Raw genomic sequence first — 25183 nt, 5'->3', positions numbered from 1 at the left:
TCCGAACGTGAAAGCAAGCATCCGCTATTTATTCTAGCATCTAACTGAGCCGATTGATACCGTTAATCATTTCCAACTGTAAAAGCAACAATCTGATATTCATTTTAGCATCGTACGGAGCAGGATATTACCGTTATTCATTTCCAAATTTGAAAGCAAACATCTGACATTTATTTTATTATCGTACGGAGCCGAATGTTATTGCTGTCCACTTCCGAAAGTGAAATGAATCATCTGACAATTATTTCAGCATCGTACGGAGCCGAATGTTACTGTCTTTCATTTTTGAACGTCAAGGCAGACATCAGACATTTACTTTACCATCAAACGCAGCTGAATATTACTGTTATTAATTTCGAAATATAATAGCATGATATCCGACATTTATTTAATCATCGTATGAAGCAGAATATTACTGCTATTCACTTCCGAACGTAAAAGCAATCATCTGACAGTTATTTTAGCATCTTCCGGAGCCGAATGTTATTGCTATTTACTTTTGAAAGTAAAAGCAAACATCCAACATTTATTTAATCATCGTACGGAGTTGAATATTATTGTTATTCATTTCCGAACGTCAAAGGGATCATTCGACATTTACTTTAGCATCTTCCCGAGCTGAATGTTATTGCTATTTACTTTCGAACGTAAAAGCAAACATCCGGCATTTATTCTATCATCGTACGGAGTTGAATATTATTAGTATTCATTTCCGAACGTCAAAGCAAACATTCGACATTTATTTCAGCATCTTCCGGAGCCGAATGTTATCCGTATTCATTTCCGAACGCAAAATCAAATATCTGACATTAATTCTAGCTCCCTACGGAGCTGAATATTTCCGTTATTCATTTCCAAAAGTATAAGCAGACATCTGACGTTTATTTAAGTATCATACCGAGTCGAATATTACCGTTATTCATTTCCAAAATTAAAAGCAAACATCTGACATTTATCTTAGCATCTTACGGAGCCGATATACCGCTGTCCATTTCCAAAAGTAAAGGCAATCATCCAACTTTTTTTTTGGTGGCCCGACGTGCGTTTTTTGTGGCCACGGGCTACCGGGCCACCGTTAGGGTGGGATTTCACGGAGCACGCGAACGATTTGCGAACGACGCGAATGACAAAATCCAACATTCGGAAAAGTTTTTATCCGAATGCGTTCCGACATTGAAGCCGAAAACTATTCTTGCGCAATTTGTGCGAAGTTTCCACGACGTCTGTGCGAATGTCGTGTGTATCATTGCTTAAGTACAGCATGTTACGTTCACGAAGAACACGCGACGGAAATGCGAACAACGAAAAATTTTCAATAATCATGGGATAAAATGTACCCAAGGAGAGGTGGAAGCTGTCTTGAGTTGATTTTTTTTTTCCTCTATTTCTCCTTTCTTTTTCTCTCATTTTTCTATCCTGTGCTTGCCTACATTTTTTTCCCTAGGACCTATCTCCACTACAAGTAGTAAAGCATTTGATTTTTTTTTTGCAATTCCTCCAACACATAATCTCTATAGTTTAAAGGAAATTTTGCATACTTTAGATTAATATTAAGTGTATTCTGCGATTTTTTTTTTTTTGTATATCAAACATTTCTTTCTCTTTGCTAGTCTTTAATTTCTTTTGTTACTGTAGTTGTTGATAATTGTTTGATGTTTAGATGTATGCTACGACTTTTATTTGTAGAAAACGTATAGGTAATACATCCCCCAAACGTGCGCTAAACGTTCGCGAGAATATCTCAAAAGGTATGCGAACAGTTTGCGATTACGTCGTAAAATGATCGGAAAAACTTCGCAGATTTCGCGTAACATACGCGAGACATTCTCCAAAGTTTCGGAGTCTGTTTGGGGTTTCACGAACATTTTGCGAACATCGCGCGTGTCTTGCGAAGATCTTGCGCATATGACGAGGCTTTAAAGACACTTTCGAGAACAATTGACGAGCAAATCACGACCAAGTGTGTGGAAAAGGTTCGCAAAAAATTTCAAACTTTTTTGAAATTCTCGCCGAAGTAAAAACGACATTCGCGAACAATTGACGATGCTTCTGAACCCTCACGTTCGTTTGGCGATCTTTTGCAGACTAAAATACGAATGCTGGATTTTGCCATTCGCGTCCTTCGCAAATCGTTCGCGTGCTCCGTGAAATCCCACCCTTAGTGTCGAGCCCTGTATTAGATGACTGACGCTTCGATCATGCACGCAATTTAAAATAATGCCAATCACATCAGCAGCGCTCATGTCACGTATGTACATATGTGTACACAAAGGCACCACGGCACCTTACATCACTGCCAGTCGATAGTCATATACACAAGTACACGTGCACATGCCTATGAAAGACGCAATTAGACACCAATCTGCGTGGAGTTTGTTACGAAAACGGTCTTAATACGAGAAACCACAAATTTGACAAACTATTCTTCCTTTGTTGATAAGAGAAATCAAATATCATTTTAACAAATATCTTGAAAAAATGATTTTCCCTGACTTTCCAGAAGAAATAGAGGGATTCCCTGACTTTCCCTGACTTTTTGCTTCCGGAAAAAGTATTTTGAAATTCCCTGACTTTCCAGAAATTCCATGACGCGTACGAGCCCTGTAAGATAAACATTCAATATGAATTCCATGAGAATTGGAAGAACACTGATGAAGCAGTTTTGCCATGAAGCATTTTGCCCTATATTTAACCAATAACATGCCGTTACCATGGCAACGCACTTTTTGCCACTGCGGAAATATGTGTCTTGCACATTAACATATTCAGATGAACATCTGTACCTAATTTCATAAAAATTGATCAAAAACTGTGGGAGGAGTTCGCGACGCAAGATTTGTACCCATTTTTGCCCATAATATGCCGTTACCATGGCAACGTACTTTTGGGTACTGTCAAAAAATATGTCTTGCACATCTACAACCCAAGGCACACATCTGTGCCAAGTTTTATGGGAATCGGTTGAAAACTGAGGAAGTAGTTCGCGACGCAAGATTTGCAACGGACCGACCGACCGACCGCCCGACCGACCGACCGCCCGACCGACCGCCCGACCGACCGACCGCCCGACCGACCGCCCGACCGACCGACCAACCGCCCGACCAACCGCCCGACCGTCCGCTGATTCCTATATACCCCCTTCAAACTTCGTTTAGCGGGGGTATAATTAGGTAAGAAGCACTTTAGAATCCAAAGTCTCTACTTCTTTGCCAGTAGGCAAAGATGTTTTTAAGACACTTGTTACTGAAGTCTTAGGGAACAAATTAAGAATTACACTGGCATGTCCTGATTGTGTCATAATGGCCTTCACGTGGGACTGCCTCAATGTCACACCTGGATAGGTTTTGTCATCCTTCAAGGTATGGCCAAGCTCAGGTGGCAATGAACCTTTCCGCACTTACATCACTTAACGGAGAAGCATATTTCATCCTGCAACTCTGCATGGGTTCGGACAAAATTGATCCCCTATTCACAAATACTCAATCGCACGGTAGGAAGACTACCAGGTTAATTAAAGGGCTACTGTAAAAGTGGTTATTTTTTGCGTGAGTATTTTTTCACACTCAGCCAGGTAAGATGAATTTTGCGTGTTTTTAATTCTGCGGAATCGTGACAAAAATTACTGGATCATATCGCATGTGAAAAATATTTGGACGCTTTTATTTTTTTGCACTAGCTTCTGGTTGCGTGAAATGTATGAACATTTCCACTTTTACAGTATCACTTATCATCACTGTCAAACAATACTTGCCGGGGACGGACATACTTACAATATTCACTGGAGATGAGACATTGCTGTTCATGAGGGCTATGAGTCCACTGACCAGGTCACTGTGGAGACAGAAGATAAGGCATGTCATTCTCCTACCCACTTGATTTCTTCACTTTTAATGTACTTCTGTAACACTGTTCACAATTTACCTGGTAAAATGATCTTGAACATAAGCTACAGCTGGAATATAATGAAATCTGAACAAAATGCTATGAATTCAAAAACAGAAAAATCAAAGAGTATTCATCTTTGATATGGTGTCAGTACATTACAAAAAAAAAAGAAAAAATCTGTTCATCCGGTTTATACAAAAAGATCTCTACGCTCTAGCTTTCTCAATGTTTGCAATTACGTACAAACGGAGATACAATCAGGCACACACTTCAGTTTATTCCAAAATTCTCTGAGCATTTGATTTCTCATCACCGCCTTCAAAAGTGTGTGATTTGACATCTGTACTATCTTTTTGTGTGCTATTGTAACTTGTAAATGCACTCATATTATGCCAATGTTTAAGATGACTCTTTTCCCACTAAAGCCGACGAGCCTTTTCTTAAGTTCTTACTTCATTTCACATTGACAATTTTTTAAAAAAAGCATAACATCAGATTGTTTGAAAATGATGATGAAGTATTGTGTATGCATTGTATTTGTTGTTTATCTTTTATATCTAATTTGAAATGAATAAACAAAACAAATAAACAATCAAAGCAAGGGCAATGCCTGCACGGATTGGACAATATCTTGTGACTCATCAGTCCATTCGAGAAGCCTCTGTGGTTCCAGTTACCTGACATATTGGAATGACCGTGTCTGCTTGCCCTGTCCAAAGATCGTGATTGGTTCGTCCTGGAGGGCCTGGAGAATGAAGTTGCTGACCACTCGGCCGTCGTTCATGTGCATGCGTGGTCCGAATGTGTTGAATATTCTGGCCACCCTGACCTCCACTTTGTCCTGACAAAGAGGAAAAATTGAAAGGTAATTGATACATTTGAAATTTAGAATTGAATTTTATATTCAAATTAGAATTGAAATATAAATTGTTTTAATGTGGATACTACAGAAGCACTTAAACGCTTGGACGCAAGCTTCCGTCGGACCGACTGCTTGAAACCCCATCACAAGGACTAGGCAATAAGGATTGGGTGTCTTGCACAGTTGTTGCTGTTGACAGACTTGAACCAGGAATTTCATGATTTAGAGTCCATGATCTTAACCACTGGGCCTCAATAGCACTTCTTGATTGACTGAATAATTAGAATGGACGAGGTGCTTGTTGTTCTTACACAGGCATTATTTCAAAAAATCTCAGGTGATGTGCAAATTTTGTTTCAGTCTGGATTTAGAATTGATTTTGTTGTACAATGTACATATGTATATGTAAAAGAAACTGCACCGCAGGGTGATACAGGGAAAGGGGAAGACACATCACTTCAGATCAGTTGATGCGCAAAATACCAAACTTCACTTTCTTTTCAGAATACCCTCCTGAGGAATAAAAGATGCTGTCACTTTTGCACGAGTGATGTCACATTACTCATTCACATGTCCAAGAATACAGATCTTCATTATCATACTAGCCATTTGCAAATCTTATTTGAAATCCTTGGTGACTACTGGTACTGCTAGTTATCCAAGAAAATATGCATTATTGCTCCACAAAGTGCTTTTAAAGTGATGGTATTGGTGGAGGTGAGAATTGAGCTTTTAACTTTTTGCAAGATACAAAGAAACCACTTATGAAATGTTACAGAGCATACCAATGTAAGAGGAATTCAGAGTTTATTTGATGAAAATCTGTTTTGGAATGGCTGAGATATTCAAAAACAAAGTAAAACAAAACAGCCTAATGAAAGGTGGGTCCCACCTTTCACCCACCTTTCATTAGGATCATTCTGTTTTGGATATCTCAGCCATTTCAAAACCAATGTTCATCAAATAAACGTTAAAGTCCTCTTGGAATTACATGCTCTTTCATATTTCATAAGATGTTTTTCATTATCTCACAAAAAAAAGTTAGAAACCAGAAGCCAGGTCTCAATCACAACTATACCATCCCTTTAATGAATGTACCTGTTTGGCATAAGCGTAGCACATTGTTTCAGCCACTCTCTTCCCTTCATCGTAGCAGGCCCTGGGACCAATGGGGTTAACGTGGCCCCAGTACTCCTCTTTCTGTGGATGTTCTTCAGGGTCTGGACACCAGAGAAAATTACACAATACTTAGATTGACAGGAAGTATAACGCACATATGTATGCAAAAATCAATCAGGAGGCAAACAGACGAACAGATCAGTCAATATACTTGTACATATAGAGACAGGAAAAGACAAATTCATATACTGTAAAACATGATATATTTGCGGCATTAATTTTTCGCGAATTGGAGCCGACGGCCTTTTTTTGCGGCATGAAATTTTCGCGAACTGCCACTAGCATTCAATGCATATAGTGTAGAAAAGAACTTTCGCGTGCATTTTAATTTCGCGAATCTTCGCACTCACGAAATTCGCAAAATTAAAATGCACGCAAACATTCCTCGTTTTACAGTACATTTATCACCAAAAAAAAGAAGGAAGAAAAGATCTCCACATAGAATGTCAGACAAGAAAGAACGAAAGGATATGAAGAGTGAAGAGTGAGAATCATTGCTCTAAGAGAAACAAATGGACATCTTTGTTGTTGTTTTTGTTCTCTATACACATACAGGTTTGTGTCAGCATGCATGTAGATAGAAACACTCTGCATAGAAAGAGAGATAGAGAAATAGATAAACATACAGACAGACAGACTGACAGATAGAAAAATAAATAAACAATAAATCAATAGCTAAATAGATAGGTATGTACATGAATGGGTAGATAAAGTAATTGATATAGATAAGACAGATAGGAAGATAAATAGATAGATAGATAGATAGATAGATAGATAGATAGATAGATAGATAGATACATGTAGATAGACAGATATATAGACAGACAGAAAGGCAGACAGATAGAAAGACAGAATTGTAACTTTAGAATAATTTGCTAGCAAAATCAAATGCCCTTCAGTGAATAACTGCTGTCAAAAGTTGCAGAAACAACATGCCACATTCACAGTGGCACTTTAAAAAAAAACGGCAGATGTGCTTTTATAGCCCCTAATCTTTGCTCAACAAATGACAGAAATACATTCCCCTCCGATCGAGCACTTACCTCCATAGACCTCTGAGGTGGAGGCCAGAAGCAGGCGGGCCCTGACCCTCTTGGCCAGTCCCAGCATGTTGAGGGTGCCCAGGGAGCTGGTTTTGATGGTCTTGATGGGGTTGTACATGTAGTGGGGCGGGGAGGCCGGGCATGCCAGGTGGTAGATTTCATCAACTGCAGCAATATACGATCAAAGGAATTTGCACCTCATCAACACACAACTTAATCGCACAATATCTAACAGCCTTACCATAATCACCATTGCAAACTATTTCAGAGAGCTTACTATCTATCCTATGCAAAAAGGACGTATGTAAAGGAGTATGAATACACTGAGAAAGAATAAATAAAAACTAGCTACAATGCATTAGTGGAAGATTTCCATTAATCTCCATTAATCACAGAGCACAATACAAGAATGTGTATGTCATCAATACAGCACTACCACACATTACGGTAAAACCAAAAAATTTCACGATCTTTCACAAATTGCATGAGAAGCACGGATTCATGAAAGTAAAATGCACGCGAAAGTCTTTTTCTACACACTGCATTGAATGCAAGTGCCGATTCAAGAAAGTTTTTCATTCAAGGGCGATGACTTTTTTTTCAGGCAGGCACTTCCTTAATAAACTCTTAGAGTGCTGATTGACACAGCAAACCTCATAGTGTTGTACACACTCTCCAAAGTCCCTGCCGCAAAAAGGGTCAAGCCTTCGACATCTTGCAGTTTCTCGCAAAGTCAACCTCCTTTTGCTGATAAAGGAAACACTGGTTTTCAACACTATCACTGGAAACTAACTTGCAGGGTAAAGTGATATCGCGATGATATATAAACCAAGCAAAAACACACACATTTACCAGTAAACAACCATCTCCCTGCTAAAACACACACACTTACATACATACATCAGACAAGGGAGTATGTTTTTTTCTTCTGTCCATGAACTTACCCTCCAGCATGAGTGGGTTGACGACGTCATGGTTGATGAGCTCAAAGTTCGGATGGCCGATCCAGTGCTCGATGTTCCTCTTGCGGCCCGTGAAGAAGTTGTCGACGACGGTGACCTCGTGACCCTCCAGCATGAGGCGATCCGCGAGGTGCGACCCGACAAAGCCCGCTCCGCCGGTGATCTGGTCATTCCAGATGGAACCAAAAAAGGCATAATTATACATCAAATTACAGTACAGCATGAGCAAAGGATACAGTTACTGATGTAACCATACCAATGGTGCAGCTCCCCTAATTCAAACATTTCTACATATAAACTTCAGCAAAGATACTGTACAACCAGAAACATGGCATGAAACTTTCGCAAATTGGAGCCGACTGTCTTTATCATGGCATCAAATTTTTTTGTGAATTGCCAGTGGCATTCCATGCATTGTGCAGACAACACTTAAAATTGCATACATTTTACTTTCGTGAATCCTGGCTCTTGGCAAAATTCCAAAAAGTTTTATACATGCAAATTTTTTTTTATTTTACAGCAAGTCATAAATCAATGCACAACTTGTATGAATTCAAAAGGGAAAAAAAAAAATTTGTGCTGATCCAAATTTTTTATCTCTGCTCCATATTCTTTCCAATAGAATATGTCAAATTCCTTCAATTCCCCTTCTATAGCTTAGTTTTGTTCTAACGTTATGCACACTGGCACTCGCTTCGTCAAAGTCTGCTAGGATGAACACTTAGTATAACCTTGCATATTATGGAAAATGAAAATCACCAAAATTTAATTTGACTGTGTGGTGTTTGCAGGTACTAGCAGAGATACAGACATGTGGGATTAATATTGGAAATTTTGTTTTGTTTACAGACAAAAAAAAAATATGACAATTGATGCTTCATCTAAACCTGTACTGATGCTGCAAAGTGTCTCCCTTATTCTTTTAATTGTACAAGGTCAGTCGAGCTTTGTATTTTTTTCTCATATTTTCTAATTGTAAAATAGCATTACTAGTCTCATGTAGAACCATGACACTCAATCACAAAATAATTCATGCGCCTCTTCATCACTATAATTCATACGAAGCAATGCACAGTGGCTCGCCTGCACTCTGTAAGTGCACATTGCCCCAAGGGGGGGGGGGGGGGGGGGGGGGGGGGCAAGACAAAGAAATATGATATTATGCCCTGTAATGTAACAGGTGCAGTTTATTGATCAAAGAATAATATAATGCAAAGCATAAGGCTGTATGGTCTACACAGCACCTGTTACAATCAGCAATACAGTGCACAGACACAACACTCGGACTGCTTTCACCATTCATGACATTATTTATTACATCGCATGAGATGTCAACGGATATTTCTATTATGCAGCGGGCCTGACAGGATTGAAAGCAATTAGTATTCTGGGACCAGCCCTTTATTATAAAGTCAGCCTGACAAAAATCCTTCAGCCTTCATCTACATACAAATGTCTGATTAGGCGTTTTCACATCAGCCCGATAAAAATCCAAGCTCGAGATATTTTTCGCAATTGCGAATAGGCGCGCTATTTCATTTCTTATTCACATCAGCCCGAAGAGAATTAGCCCGAAATTTTTTCGAGCTAATTCGACAGCTGAGCATGTGCAAACAGCATCAGTAATGTGTGCACTTTCAAAAATTCCTCATGATTTGTGTGCAGTTTGCCTCGATCGATCAGGTCACACACGCTAGGCATGATGGGATGCATCACGCTAATTTCTTGAGGCGTTTTCACATTATCAAATAGCGCGCTAGTTTGCCAATTATCCCGCTCTTTCAGAAATTTCCCGAGTTGAACTCCAGAAATTTTCTCGATCAGAGCGATACAATTAGCGCGCTAATTTGTGTTCACATTATCAAATAGCGCACTATTTCGTGATTGGGTTAATTTCCCAAGTCAGAAAATAGCGCGCTATTTTGAAACATCGGGCTGATGTGAAAACGCCTAATGTACATAAATCCTACAAAGAAATGGCACTCTCTACATGCCATGAAAACAAAAAAATTAAAACATTCCACAAGGGATCTGGTCTGCTTTAACCCGCATCATCATTACAGTATGCATGCATCCACTGTAGGTGCAAATTCTATTCAAGGTATGCAGGAAACAAAGATAATCTACTAGTCAACATAGAGGAAAAAAAAAGACAGCTAGAGGTCATCGCAACAAAAAATATTACACAGCATTGTTCCTTCAGAAAGATTGCTCAATATTCATGAATATAATATGATACAACATGTACCTATATGCTGGACAATCAACTGCAAAGTCATTGGTGTGCAACAAGGCACTGCAGTGCCACATTTTGGGACAATGGCATTTCACAGAGCCTGAAAGGTGTTACAAGCAACTCGGGTGGCAAGGGATACTGTATACACTATATATTTCAAATGAGTATCACAAAATCAGGACTTCGAGACAGATTTGCAAATGGTGAAATTCACGATTTTGGAGAACAGTGACGAACGGAGATGTGTGCGTGCACATCACATTCTTGTCGGGCTCAGAGTTGATAATTTTGCATGTTCGCAAATTTGCGAAGAGCGCATGACTCGTGATATCCGTGAAAATAAAAACCTTGTGAATTATTTGGCATTTATACACAGTATACAAATTTCCTTTGCAGAGATTCTGTGATACAGAGCTAGACAATCCAGTATAGAGGAAATTGTTGGTGTGCAACCTGGGGCAATTCAATGCCAGACTGGTGACAAATGGTTAAAAGGAACGAGCATTCATCTCGAATGCACACACAATTTCCTTGTATTTGGAATGTGTACAGACCTGGTACATGTAAATACAGGTATAGAGTTAAATTCACAGGTCCAGTAGAGATTCATACACCGTACATTTCAAAACAAAGTGAGATGTTTGTTGGATATGTGCTTAGTTGGATATGTGCACTCAATGCAAATTGGGATAAAAATAGCATAACATAAACATAAACACTTGCCTTGTTTGCTGGTCTTTTGCCAAAGTTCGCAAACATTTGTATACACTGTTTACAACGTTTATCCACGCATGTCCACGTCTAAATTTATGAGAGTCTATGTACACGTAGGTATGTACATGTTTAACACACTCAGGTAGGTACATTACAAACATAAGTATGGTAATCAATAGGACTGAACTGCTAAATATGTTGGTAGCTAACTGCATACTTACTAAGATTCGTTTCCTTGTGCTTTCTGGCAAGTATGCAACCTCTGGATACCTCTTTACAGTTCTGTGAAAATCAGAAGAAATACAATTGGGAGGTAGGATCAACCAACAGGCAAAATTGTTTCAAACACCCACAAAGCTCATATTGCAATGGGGGCGGGGAGGGGTTGAGATAGTTATACCAGGATATGGTGACAGAACAAAAACAACTGCAATTTGGCGAGTCTACACTCAAAGAGTACTGACATGAACTAGCTCTACAATAAGTGTTATCCAAGTCAAAATGCCACAAAAAGAAGAAGCTAAACCAAAGGAGCCACAGCACAATTTAGAAGATCATCTTATTTTGAAGATTTCAAACAAGAGTGGTCACTCTGCAATGAATTATAGTGACGTCAGCACGTTCTACAAGAGAACCAGTCTACGGCTTTTTCAAGGTACAATGGTTGCTTATCCTTAACAAATAGCTCCTAAGGAATTTCGAGTCAATTGCTTGTACTATGCGTATTGTGGTACAATATATGGTGGTCTTAACAGCACGGTTGAGTGGGCTCCCTCACACAGCTCCAAGCCACAGATTTCCAACTTTGGTTCCCAGGAGTAAAACTGAGAACTAAAAAGCTCAGCTTAGAATGGTTCACTGTGTACTTGATGAGAGAAATAAACATGTATACAGATGTATATCATATACATAAACAGGTATCCACAATCAACATTTTGTGGGTTGTATGTAACCTTTGTTTGATGACAGTTACTCCAGTAATCATTTTTTTAATTCAAATTATTCTTAAAAGTTGCCTTTGTTGCACGAATGGCCACATGCAAGTGAAAAGATGTGATGTTTATTTCTATGTACAGTGTATACATGTAAGTGGTGTTTTGTGAATTTGACTTACAGCTTCTTACACAGTCTGTATTGTCCAAATCCTACATGTTGATATCTATGTGCGCAGCAATCTCCAAATTAGAATTTGATTCTGCATGCCAAAGTTATGTAGATGTCGTAACTGTAATCTTTGACCCCGTTTACTCTGCCGGGCCAGCTTTGGGCGGGCCAAAGGCGCCCCAACTGTGGTACTCTTGCTTGTGCAATTTGTGAGTTTACACCAATGATTTCAGGCCGGCTGTTAATACAGTACATGAAAACATTTCAATATTTTGCCATAGTGGGGCTCTCCACGTAAAAAAAAAAAAAAAAAAAAAAATCAGAGTGGGATGTGGTGGTGGTGCACAGGACATTTTCTTCACTCACATATCTACTTTGTGCATAGATCAAACGTTCCCCACACTCGGCTTAACAAGCGACACAATTTTAACAAGCGACACAATTTTAACTTGCCAATTGAAAGTATGGGGGCCTTGCCCGAGTGCACAAATGGGCAAGTTAGAGAAATGTCTTATAGTACTAAGCCTGAAAGAGGTGCTTACAGTATCTAGTGACTCTGATTGTCTAATCAGATGTAAGAGAAAATGGGATATAAACAGAATCACCCACAATACTCATATCAAAGTGATGGTGCTTACTTTTTCTCTATCGCAGAGATCCGTCCTTCCAGTGGTTCCACAGCCTGTACAAATCACATGGCAAAAAGTCAAAGAGCATTGGGTAAAAGTCTGGGTGAGGCACATGCTGTAAGTCAGCTATGTTAGAGGACAATGTCATCCTGATATTATTCTGCTTTGTATGAACACAGAAAAGTTTGAGAAGTAGGTCAGGGAAAATTTGGAGGGAAAAATCTGACACACAAAAGAAGTTATTAACTTTTACAGTTTAGAGAGTACCGTAAGGTAAACGGTCAATTCTGCGTGATGAAGGTATTGAGTAGCTATCCATTTGGTTTGTACAAACTTACACAGAAAAAAAATGCCAAATTTACATTTTTTTTTCCTGCGAACAATTTTTTTTTTTCAGACCTGTCCTTGGTTAATAGAGAGTAATAGGGTTTCGCATGTCCTCATCAACAGATGAGTCATGTCTGTGCCCAAATATTGGAGGAAATTAAGTTGTGAAATTTCAAGTACAAAACAAAAGGAGAAATGCCAATTTGTCTCTGTAATACACTCTAAACTCTTACAATTCATAACTTTTTTGTGCGTCCTATCTTTTTTTAAAATCTTCAGCGATTAGCTCCTCTGATTTTCTGCTTTCATACAAAGCAACATATTTTGTAATAGGAGGATGGAATTTCCCTTTTAAGTGAGTAAATTCAAATCTAATAGAATGGTGGTTTCATGAAGTCTTGCCTGAAATACGACTGCTATGGAATTTCACATTTCACATACTTTACTAGTCCCCTGTTTTACCTATTTACCAATATTTGATAAATTTCCCATTCTGACACAGGAAATCCTAAAGGAAAACTTAAAGGGGGGGGGGGGACATTTAACAGCAGATGTTTCCACACCCAAATTCTTATACCTTGGTACAGGGTACAGGTATGTCATGACAAACTCGTATCAACTGAATATGGAGGAAACACAAACTTTCATTTCTCAGTTTTTCAAACCCATTCAGACCACCATTCGTATATTGCCTACTAATTTCTATAGCTTCCATACTCTCTCTCTCTCTCTCCCACGCTCTTCCTCTTTCCCCGTCTCCCTCTGAATGGAGCGTAAATTACACATCAAGAGCAGAGTCTCCTCTTGGAAACTTTTAAAAAGACCTTCAACCCCTCCCCCCCCCCCCCAATTTATTTCCTCTTCTGTTTAACTTAAAGATAAACGGAGGAGGTTGTGGGGCACAAACACTTGTGCCTGTGATATCGTTTCTATGTACACAATGGTTGGCGAGAACACACTTGAGATGTGAACTCTCTATAAAGAAAGTCAGGGAAAGGGTACTGATCAGTGGTTGTTCGTTAAAGAGGACAGGGCATCATCTATGCCCTTGATACCTTTTTCAAGTTGTTTAAATAACTTCCACTGGGTGGTTGGAAGAGTCAATCAGACTTTGGCGAAGAGAGAGAGGGAGAAACAAAATGTCAAGTCTGTTTACTCATTACATGCAACTATTTGACTGCCCCTCAACCCACCCAAATAACACGCCAATCAATTGACCTCATACAATTGGCAGATTTAGTGCCCATCCTGCAGCCCCCCCCCCCCCAATACACAGACACAGACAGACACAGACAGACAGACAGACACACACACACACACACACACACACACACACACACACACACGCACACACATATACACACACACATACTACGCAGGGTTTAGGGTCAGGGTTACAGTGCTTGTTTGTCCTTCACTATTTACGATTCATACAATATCATCTGCCTGATTGCAACTAAGAAGGACTTGCAAATAAAACCCACTATTTCATTTCTTTCCCATTGTGAAGTCAATAGAACAGATTGTTTTCCACCAAATGGCTTCAAGTCTTCAACCATAAAGATTATTCAATATAATATGTGACAATATACTACACATATTTCTGACAAAATTGACATGTTAATAGCATACACAAGAGACCCGCGGGTCTAGCGCTCACCTGAGTATCGCAAGTTCACCTTTCACGCAGTCACTAATCTAAATTATTCACAGCTCTACCAAAATTTGACCAGGCATTCTCAAGTAGAAGATGAAAATGTACAATAAGGGCCCAATTTTTTTAAGATTCCTTAATTTGGGGGGATTGGGGCCCCCTGGGGCCCTCTGGGTGGGGCATGGTGCCCATTTTGATAAATTGAGATCCTGACCCCCTAGGGATGCTACCTGCCAAGTTTGACAAAAATCCATCATGAGGTTTTCAGGAAGAAGATGAAAATGTACAATTCAGGCCCCCATTTGGACCCTTCCAACCACCACCCCCCCCCCCCCCCCCCTACCCAAGAGGGGCACCCCTGGATCTCCTATGAACAAACTTGAAACTACAGTCATTAATGTACTCACTCATAGTATTATCTCAGCTCTATATATAACTTCTGATTCTAGAGAAGATTTATAAAGATTCCTTCATTTGGGGGATTTGGGACCCCTGGGGGCCCCCTGGGTGGGGCATGGTGCCCATTTTAACAAATTGAGATCCTAACCCCCTAGGGATGCTACCTGCCAAGTTTGGTGAAAATAGGTCATGGGGTTCTCAAGAAGAAGATAAAAATGTACAATTTAGGCCCCATTAGGACCCCTCCTCACCCCCTCCCCTGGGTCCCAAGGGGGGCACCCCTGATTCTGCCATGAACAAACTTGAAACTACAGTCATCAATGTACTAACTCATAGTATTAACTTAGCTCTATCACTTCTGGTTCTAGAGAAGAAGATTTTTGCAGATATTCCTTAATTTTGGGGGGTTTGGGCCCCCTGGGGGCCCCCTGGGTGGGGCATGGTGCCCATTTTCACAAATTGATTTCCTAACCCCCTAGGGATGCTACCTACCAAGTTTGGTGAAAATGGGTCATGGGGTTCTCAAGAAGACGATGAAAATGTACAATTTAGGCCCCATTAGAACCCTTCCCTACCCCCCTCCCCTGGGTCCCAAGGGGGGCACCCCTGATTCTGCCATGAACAAACTTGAAACTACAGTCATCAATGTACTAACTCATAGTATTAACTTAGCTCTATCACTTCTGGTTCTAGAGAAGAAGATTTTTACAGATTCCTTAATTTTGGGGGGTTTGGGCCCCCCTTGGGGCCCCCTGGGTGGGGCATGGTGCCCATTTTAACAAATTGAGTTCCTAACCCCCTAGGGATGCTACCTGCCAAGTTTGATGAAAATCGGTCTTGGGGTTTTCAAGAAGAAGATGAAAATGTAAAAAGTTTACGCACGACGGACGACGGACGACGGACGACGGACGACGGACGACGCACGACGCACGACGGACGACGCACGACGCACGACGCACGACGCACGACGGACGCCGGACGAAGGGCGATCGCAATAGCTCACTTGAGCCTTTGGCTCAGGTGAGCTAACAAGCAGTAAGAAGTACATACAATGTACATTTGTAGAATTGTGTAAAAACGTCTTGCTCATTACTTTTTAATAAGTACATCATCCACCAAAAGATTATTATGAATATCTATTCAGCAATATTGTGATAAAAGAATAGGAAATTCCTCACCTTTCTAACCTCTGACTGCATATCAAAGCCAGCACCCTTGACGAATCTACAAGATACCACACAGAAAGGAAACTTACATGATTTAAACTAAGACAAACACAACAAATCAAACATATGTCCCAAGACATTACACACAAACACACAAATATTAGTTTGCAGATCATATATCTATTGGAAATCATGCTTTTTGATGGTTTTGATGGAACACAAACAAATTTGAAAAGTACTGTTGTGCATCTGGATCCTGCAATGAAAGATAACAAATTCTTGAACTACAAATTGATAACCAAACACTACAGGAATACAACACAGAAAAAGATCTGTAAACTAGTGATGACAAGTTTTGTGTCAAAATAAAACACTGTTTCAACAAAACAGACTACAGGTAATGTCTACAAATCATCTTACATTGTAGAATATCACAAAATCGCACAAAATATCTGATTGACTGTTTGGGACAATCGTTTACATTTCAATACAACAAAATGGTCCAAAATCATACAACATGTATCTATGATACAGTCTTCCGTGATATAATTTTAGGGTTACTGTTTTTTGTTCTGTGATAGCTAGATATCCCAAGCGAGGAAATACCTCCATTTTTTTTTTTTTTTTTTTTTTGGGGGGGGGGGGGGGGGGGCAAAGCATGTGAAGGTATATGTATAAACCATATCTCTTCAATGCATAAGTATTTTGACCCAAAAAAAAGGGAACTTCAAAGTTCATCTATGTGCTGTTCACGACAAAATATACATGTAGTTGAAATTAACAATGTACGTTGTATTTCCCATTATTAAACAAAAATTGCAACCACAAGCAACAGACATGGACTGTTTTGCAGTTTTCACTTCTCTTCAAAGCCCCTTTTCAGTAACTATAGTAATGTAAAATTTTCAACTCACCTATCACCTTCATCTTTGTTTCCTTGGCCCCATACACCTGCTGAGTTTCAAACAAAAGATGGAGAAATAAAACAATTGTAGTCAGTTGATATAAATACACTCATTTGGTATTTCAGACTTATCTGAACATAAACAATGGGAAGAAGATGTGTTTTTGTGATAACAAGCACAACTTCAATTAATTTCAAGACTCCTGACTTTATGGGCCTATACAATTAATTCTTATCTGTTCATATGTGTGTTTGTTGTTTGGGGGTAATAAAATACAATAAGCAAAATTGGCATTTAACTCACAGTGTATAACCAGTGCTTTCACTGATTATACAAGTGAAATGAACACATAGTATGCACGGTCATCAAAAGTTTGAGCAAAATTTGCCCTGAACCAGGCTATGGAAGAGAGTGTGTCAATAGGACACCGAGGGTGTACCGTACATCACCATAAACGGAACACTAGCTCGGAAGAAATAAAACATTGTACAAAGTGACCAGTACCTCTGTTGCGTTTTGTTTTTTTGGTATAAATGTACATATTACAGCCATGAAGATGTTTCTTCCATTTATTTGAATCTTTGTACATGTATTTTATCCACACAAAAAAAAATTAAATGAGTACATTCTACCTTTCTAGATCAAAAAGGCATATCAAAAAACATATGTTCCTTTTTTCTTTCCTTTTTTGGATCTCCAATCCTACAGATTTTTTAGTTGTGCTTCAGAAAATAAATACAGACAAAAAAAAAAAAACAGGTAAAATTTTTTTGGAAAATCAAATTTCTTCCCTACCTACCGACCCACTTTTCTTGGGGTCATGTTACCGGAAACCAATATTATCTATAAAATGGGTTAAAATTTTTCAGAAAATAAAATTTTTCCCCTACCTTCCGACCCACTTTTCTAGAGGTCATGTTAGCGGAAACAAACATATTATTTATTTTGGCCTCAGGAGAAGGATGTGCAGTGAAAACTGAAGAAATGATTTGACTTTCATGTGCCCATTCACTTACATTTTGTAGCTCAACTTGCTACTACAGCTTTGTTATCACTAATATCAGCATTCATTAACTGTGATACAAACACTGTGGTGTAGGGTGCATTTACAGTACCAACTCACTTCTGGTGCATAATTAAAGGACAAGTTCACCTTCATGTACATGTGGATTGAGTGAATGCAACAATATTAGTAGAACACATCAGTGAAAGTTTGAGGAAAATCCGACAATCCGTTCAAAAGTTACATGAATTTTTTAAGTATCTGCGCAATTACTGCTGGATGAGAAGACTACTACAGTGTGTGATGTCACATGCGTACAACGACATAATGAAAATAAAAAGAGAATTTCAAAAAATTTTACTTTTTGAATGAAGTGCACATTTCTTGGACTTGTTACTGATGTATGTTAAGGATAATATGTGACCCGCTACAACAAAATGATCCTAAAGTCGGGCGAGGTCAATTATTTGAAAATTGCATGACACAATTCCCTAATCTTTCTGCTTTAAATTGATATATAACACGTCTCATAAAAATAATCGGCTGCGGAGATATCGATGTTTAAAAGAGAGCATGTCAAGACGTCTGGGAAATCACTGTTTCGAGAAAAGCGCCCTAAAAGTTCTCCTTGCGACGCAATCACAATCAAGAGACACGCAAGTCAGTATTCACCTCCGGACAATAGAAGTTAAGCCCTAGCAACCCCCGAAATGCTCATTCAAACACAGCGTCGGCGGTCTCCTCACCGACCAATCAGTGACCAGGATGTCAGGAGAAGCGGCTAGGCATAGCGCAACCCGCCCGCACGCACAAGTCGACTGGGCAGTGTGCGAGCTTCACGCTTCGGTTAGCGGCAAGCAGCAAACTGACCAATGAGATCACTCTGGTCGTTGTTAGGGGTGGAGCCTATGTGTGGCACTCAATCCAAATGTTCGAACCAGTTTCTGCTTCGTTGAAACGCCAAAAAACATGGCCCAGAAAAACGCTATTTTTTGGTCTTTCCTTTCATCATTTTGCTTCAAAATTTCGACAGATGATAGAAGACATGTCAGACTCTAATAATATGTCAAATTCAGAAAATCGTAAGTTTTGACCAATTTTGATGCTCTAACTTCAAACTCGATTTTCACGGCTTCGACCGTGCGCGACTTTAGGACCATTTTGTTGTAGCGGGTCACATATTATTCCCCTTGCCTTCTGAAAGAGAGAAGTCAAGTGTTCTTTTGTTATGCGAGAAAAGTGAAAATAAGGTGAATTTTCTTTGTACTTTCTTTATACCGTTGTACTCATGTGACATCACAAGCTACAGTAGTCTTCGCATCCAGCCATGACTGAGCAGAAACTTTAAAAATTCATAACTTTTGAACGGATTGTCGGATTTTCCTCAAACTTTCACTGATGTGTTCTACTAATATTGCTGCATTCACTCAACCCACATGTCTATGAAGGTGAACTTGTCCTTTAAGACTTCCAAACAACTTTCAGGGAGTTTTGGGCAGTTGATACAAGCACAGAGGTGTTTTGATTATGGGGTAACAAATTGCGTTTGGGCCAGAAACGCATAAAAGAGATGATACATTGTAAATGCAGAGTCATCTTGAAATTGGAATCGCCCCCCCCCCCCCAAAAAAAAAAAAAAGTACAATCACAAATTGCGTTTGGGCCAGAAACGCATAAGAGAGATGATACATTGTAAATGCAGAGTCATCTTGAAATTGTATGCATTTATAGCTCAGGCCTGCCCATGTTAGAACCACTGCCAACTAAACATCTCCAGTCCTTGCGTAAAACTGTGCAATGGAGCTGTACAGTAACAAGGCCTCCCCACTGACTCAAGACTCATGAGTTGATAAATGCAACAACTCGGGAAATGCAATCCAAAAGTAATCAAAGGCATTTTTGAATATGGGTATTGAAACGTTTCAAACATGGGAAAGTTGTAAATGCAGCCTCAGTGAGAACAGGGAGGTGGGAAGAGAAGGTAGTAGTACTGTAAAGACCCATGATAGTAAAGTTAGCAAGCCCACTGGGGTGTAGCAATTTGTGCCTCAGCCCAATGCTCCAGAGGCCATGGTGATACACTAGGGATTAGGGGGATTAGGTAATCTCTATTCATGGACAATTAGTATACAGACCAGTACCAACTGGAGAAGAAATCACTCCAGCATACCGGTACTTGCTATTCAGCAATTCAAAAGTACAGTACCGGTAAGGGTTAAGGAATAATACACTGTATCCCTTATTGTGGCGCAGTGATGTTGAGTGATTGCAGTTTGCTGAAATGGTTCAGGTGCAGAGAACTGTAAACGTTATGCAATAATCTCACCCCAGTTGGGCACCGCTTATAAAGAATCCCCCCTCCCCCTCAAACATTCCCAAGTCATTGTCTGTTCTGTTTAACTTGAGACGGTACTCCACCCAACCTGATCTATTGAAAGGGAAGTCTTACTGGGGCCACTGACACTGAATAGAGGAGGGTCTCATCGTGAATATTCAAGACTTCCTACAAAGATTACCACGTGGCGGCTTCGTGCACTTACAAAATCAGGCCGTATAGTTTGTAGAAAATATCCAACAAACTCATCCAACACAAAAACACAGATATACACACTCAACAAAAGAAAAAGACATGCATTACGCAGCATGTTTCAATTGCTAAATCACATTAAGGAATATCCCTTCATTTGGACTAGGAAGGCAAGTCTTTATTAGAGCACTTTCCTCCACTTGAAACTTACAGGGTATATTGCATTCTGATACTTGTATGATTATAATTATGAAGAAGGTGAACAAACACTAACAGTCTACAGGTCCCCCCCCCCCCCAGCCCACACACACACACACACACAAACAAACACATCATCAGGTGCATGTGCATTAACGATGACAATTATTCATATTTTCCCGGGGGGGGGGGGGGGGGAGGGGGGGGTGGGGAGGGTTTAACAGACACTCATTACAGGAAAAAAAAAAATGGTGTGAATTATTTTTAGAGCTTGTTCATGTAACAGGTAGATAAGTCTGCATTACTTTTTTTTTTAATGCAGAAATTTGGGGAAGCATCTGTGAAAGGGGTAATACTTGTATGCATTACACATTGTAAATGTGGGCAAGAATACCACATGTTCCTCCAGCTAAAATGCAGCGTTCCTACCACTTGCCAGGAGCCGAGCGATCAATGCCATGAATGCAGTGACAATTTTTATTTTTGTGTAACCGTCCAGAAAAACATTTAAACCTGTCAACAACAAAGGCTCAAGGGTCTACACAAAATATGGTCATTTTAGACAGATGGTTGTTGTAGTCAGGTTTGGTGCAGTTCAAGCTGTTTTGCAAAGTCCCATATGATTACAATTGTACATGTACACACAAATTTATTCACATTTGTATAAATACATCTTTTTGAAATAATTTTCATGCATGAACAACAACATACAGCAAAGACCAGGGCCCTGTTTCATAAAGCTGTTCGTAAAGTTACGAACAGCTTTATGAAACACCCCACTGCTCTATCTTTTGTCTTTTATGGAAAACAGATATCATAATACAAATACAATACTACAATCCACAGAAACAACCATATGAGTACATGTACAAATACATGTACAATATTTGCAACCAAGAAAAATGTTTCATCTCAGATACATTTTTGTAAAGAGCACTAGACTGTGTTTTATACAAATGTACAGTGTAGAAACAGTCCACAGCGTTGTATTACCATAAAAACATAGAACCTACATGTACACCAAACACGTAAATGATACACAAATATACAAGGCCTGAGAGGTTCTGGTTGAAACTATGTGCATGAGGTGAATTCAGTGATACTATTACTATTTTCTGAGGGGCGCAGCCCCCCAAAAAATAGTGCTACTGAAGTCACCGAAGGCACAATGGTCTGGTATATTTGTTTTATATCCATCCATATGAATTTTAAGAGTACGACTGTTGTATAACAGCAAAGTAAAGTGGGTTGTGAACTGATATGAAGTCATCTTTTTTTTTTCATGCACAAAATTACAATGTGAAAATGTATGCATCGACTGCGCGATGCCCCCTATCTCGCCAAGCATAGACGCCGCGCGTTTGGTGGAAAACTAGCCCGACCAGACGCTGTTACGCTATGCGACGTACCATGTACAGCGACTGGGCTGTGTATAGTTAGTGGAAAACCAGACTGTGCCATGATGTCTCATGCACTAAATGATACGCACTGCCACTGGTGACAATAGTGGTGAATGTGCGCTTAGCATACCATGGCAGCATGATATAATTTTTTTTACTATTTCCCTACTACTGTACTAGGAAAGTAGTTGGACTAGGAATGTCATGGTGGATATGTTTGGTTACTTTCAATGCCCTCGACCAATCAGAGGACAAGAAATAATTTGTGAGGAATATAATTTCGATGATAACAGGATTAGGTAAAACGAAAATAAACACACACAGAGTAGCCTGACCAGACACCGTGCAAGCTTGTGTACAGCAACATGGTTGTGTAGACTCTAACGTTACAGTTAACACACTTGTAGATTTCTACTGTTACTACAGTAACAGTCTACACTGTACAGTAACGTTACATAAAACAAAACCAATAAAGTCTACATTTCACAGTAGTAGCAAACAGATGTCAGTCAAACTTTGATCCTAGTCGCTGCTTACCAATGATTATACACAAGACTCCCCCGAAGGCAATGAATATTCTGCAGCGTTTCCACATAGTCATGGCAGATGCCCAGTTCATTCTGAGCCGTCGTCTGTACCAAGAGAAAGTCCAGTGTCTACTACTACCCGAGCGATGTGTAGGAGGGCTACCACGGGAGGAGGAGAGTGGGTGAGATTCGGCTGCGGCAAACGGCTCACTCTCGTTGAGTGCGCCTGACGATCGTTTCAGCTGTGACTGCAACGGTCCGGTACCAGTACTGTCAGTGTCCCGTTCATCGTATAATGAACTGCTGCCGCTGTGCATTCCTCTGCCCGGTGCCAAACGGCGGATCCCGTTAATCCGTTGACCCTGGCCTGCAGTAGAGCAAACGTACGGGCTCGTGTACTGTGTACTCGGGGAAGGGATGGCCGCACGATCGAAAGGGGGTTCAACAAACAATGGAGATACACACGGTTCTTTCTTTTGCCACTCTAAGCCGCATTGTTTGCTGGCGCTTTTGTACAAAGTGTTACCTCACCGTAGGTCTGGTTAATCTTCGTAAGGGCTAATGATTTCTGATAGAGAGGAAGTAGGGGCTTCGAATTCACCTTGATCCTGTTAACGTTCTAACAGCTTACTGCACGATAAATATACAATACATAACACAGCCGGTAACCCCAACACAAAATATACGCACTGCGTTTCCGTAGACAAGAGTAGTCGTGTAACTCCATACCCAAATCTTTACTTTCTACGCTTTCGCTGTAAAAGTTCCTGGTAAAAGTGGCGTTTCATTGCCTTTCCGAAGCATTCACCTGAACGGGTGCTTGTGCAGGCCTATCTCCTTCAAATTACTGTATGTGGACTGGGGTCCATTTCATCAGGGAGGATCTTTCCCACCTCCCTGGTTTCATGAAAGTTTTATGAGGGACTTTTCTCTTATAAGGCACACTTCGAACGGAAAGATATCGATTGATATCCATTTCATGAAATAGTCATCCCATAAAGTTGGACATGATAATCATGAGAGACTTCATTAAAGATATATCTACTTTTGGGTTTTGTTTTTCTTTCACATACTAGTATCGCGCTCATAAAGTCGGACATAACCTAATGAGAGACTTCATGAAATATCAATTTTTGTTGGTTTTTTTTTCTTTCACATATTGTGCTGCTGCCTTACCATCTTGTATGTTCGTGGGTTTCATCTCATCATAAAGTTTTGAATAACATCCTAACCAAACATACGGGAGCTGAGTCTGGGACGAACGAAACAAGCAGGAAATTAGTATAGGCCCTCCACGAGATCCGTTACCATGACACCCCGTAATGCCGCTCGATCAGTGGATTTCCTGAAGTTAAACAACATCAGCAAGAATGAAAGAAACTGAACAGTAAAGTAAACTGCAAGTTCACCATAATCGGATAATACATATATAGTTACAAAGTTGGGGAATATTTAAACATTCTTTTTTTTTCATGAGAGCGATATCACAATCTCTAATAAGGGATGACGCGGTGTCGTCACCTCACACGTCTCCCATCGGCTGACACTGACTCCTATACTGTATTTCCCCTTTTTAAATGTGAGGGGATACTGCATGGTTATTCTTCGTATCAAAGCATTCTAAACTTCTTCTTCTTTTTTTCATTTCATCTCATCTCATTTCATTTCATTTCACATCATTTCTAAAGTTTCCACACAACGATTTCAAATGCGGTATATTTTAAAGGAGGATGAAGGTACTGTATAATATTTGCTGAGGCATTAGGCCTATACACATAGTCGAGAGATGATTTGTAAACAGAATGACGTTTGAGTTCTATTTCACAAGGTAAAATCAGCTGTGATGGGGAGAGTTATCCATGGGAACATACGGCATGAAGATAGTCTTTTTACCATGAGTTGTGACCATTCGCTTTTTAATAAAAACATAATAAAAAGTTGTATTCTCTCTCATGTCTCAAGTTGTAATTGACAACATGATAGGATTGCGTTCACAGGTTTGGTTGAGAGACAGCTTCAAATAGGCTACTTATGGTATAACGATTGGTATGGTTCCAAAGCATTAATCATTCCGGTTAAACCTATACGTAAAATACTTATTAATGTTGTATGACATGTGGCGGATCCAGCTATATGGGAGGGGCGCATCGGGCGCAGGCACCCATAATTTTTTTTTGCTAAAATAAAATAAAAGAAAAGAAAAAAAGGGGCGCGTGCGGCCCTCTTTATTTTTATGTTTTTGCGCCCCCCCCCCCCCCCCCTTTCCGGAATTCCTGGATCCGCCCCTGTATTGCATTATATCCATTCGTCAGCAGCCATTTTATTGTGTTGGAATAGTTGAATGTTTTTATTTTAGCTCCTATAACGTTTATAGGTCCAATACTCTGCTTTCACATTCAACTATATCTTTATATGCATTATTGAATGTATATCTATGATCCACAAAGAAAGCTGGGAAATAAG

At 39.8% G+C, this 25183-nt stretch overlaps 1 protein-coding gene across 1 annotated transcript in view; it reads right to left on the bottom strand.

Moving 5' to 3' along the window:
- LOC139709250 (UDP-glucuronic acid decarboxylase 1-like) overlaps positions 1-23337 on the bottom strand; it is a 28560-nt gene extending 5223 nt beyond the window's left edge. Inside the window, exons 1-10 of the mRNA XM_071621202.1 lie at positions 22731-23337; positions 17075-17111; positions 16173-16218; positions 12624-12667; positions 11103-11163; positions 7914-8094; positions 6970-7134; positions 5846-5967; positions 4563-4726; positions 3771-3831 (exon numbers count right to left, since the gene is read on the bottom strand). Of these exons, the coding sequence (XP_071477303.1) occupies positions 3771-3831; positions 4563-4726; positions 5846-5967; positions 6970-7134; positions 7914-8094; positions 11103-11163; positions 12624-12667; positions 16173-16218; positions 17075-17111; positions 22731-23037 (1188 nt within the window). The 5' untranslated portion in view covers positions 23038-23337. The remainder of the gene's footprint in view (positions 1-3770; positions 3832-4562; positions 4727-5845; positions 5968-6969; positions 7135-7913; positions 8095-11102; positions 11164-12623; positions 12668-16172; positions 16219-17074; positions 17112-22730) is intronic.
- Between the last annotated feature and the right edge of the window lie 1846 nt (positions 23338-25183).

The sequence above is a fragment of the Diadema antillarum genome, unplaced genomic scaffold, assembly GCF_040938485.1.
Source record: "Diadema antillarum isolate AM-2024a unplaced genomic scaffold, OU_Dant_1.0 seq00001420_RagTag, whole genome shotgun sequence".
Lineage (NCBI taxonomy): Eukaryota > Metazoa > Echinodermata > Echinoidea > Diadematoida > Diadematidae > Diadema > Diadema antillarum.
Note: the sequence above shows the minus strand (reverse complement) of the source record. Positions and strands in the feature narration are given on the sequence as shown.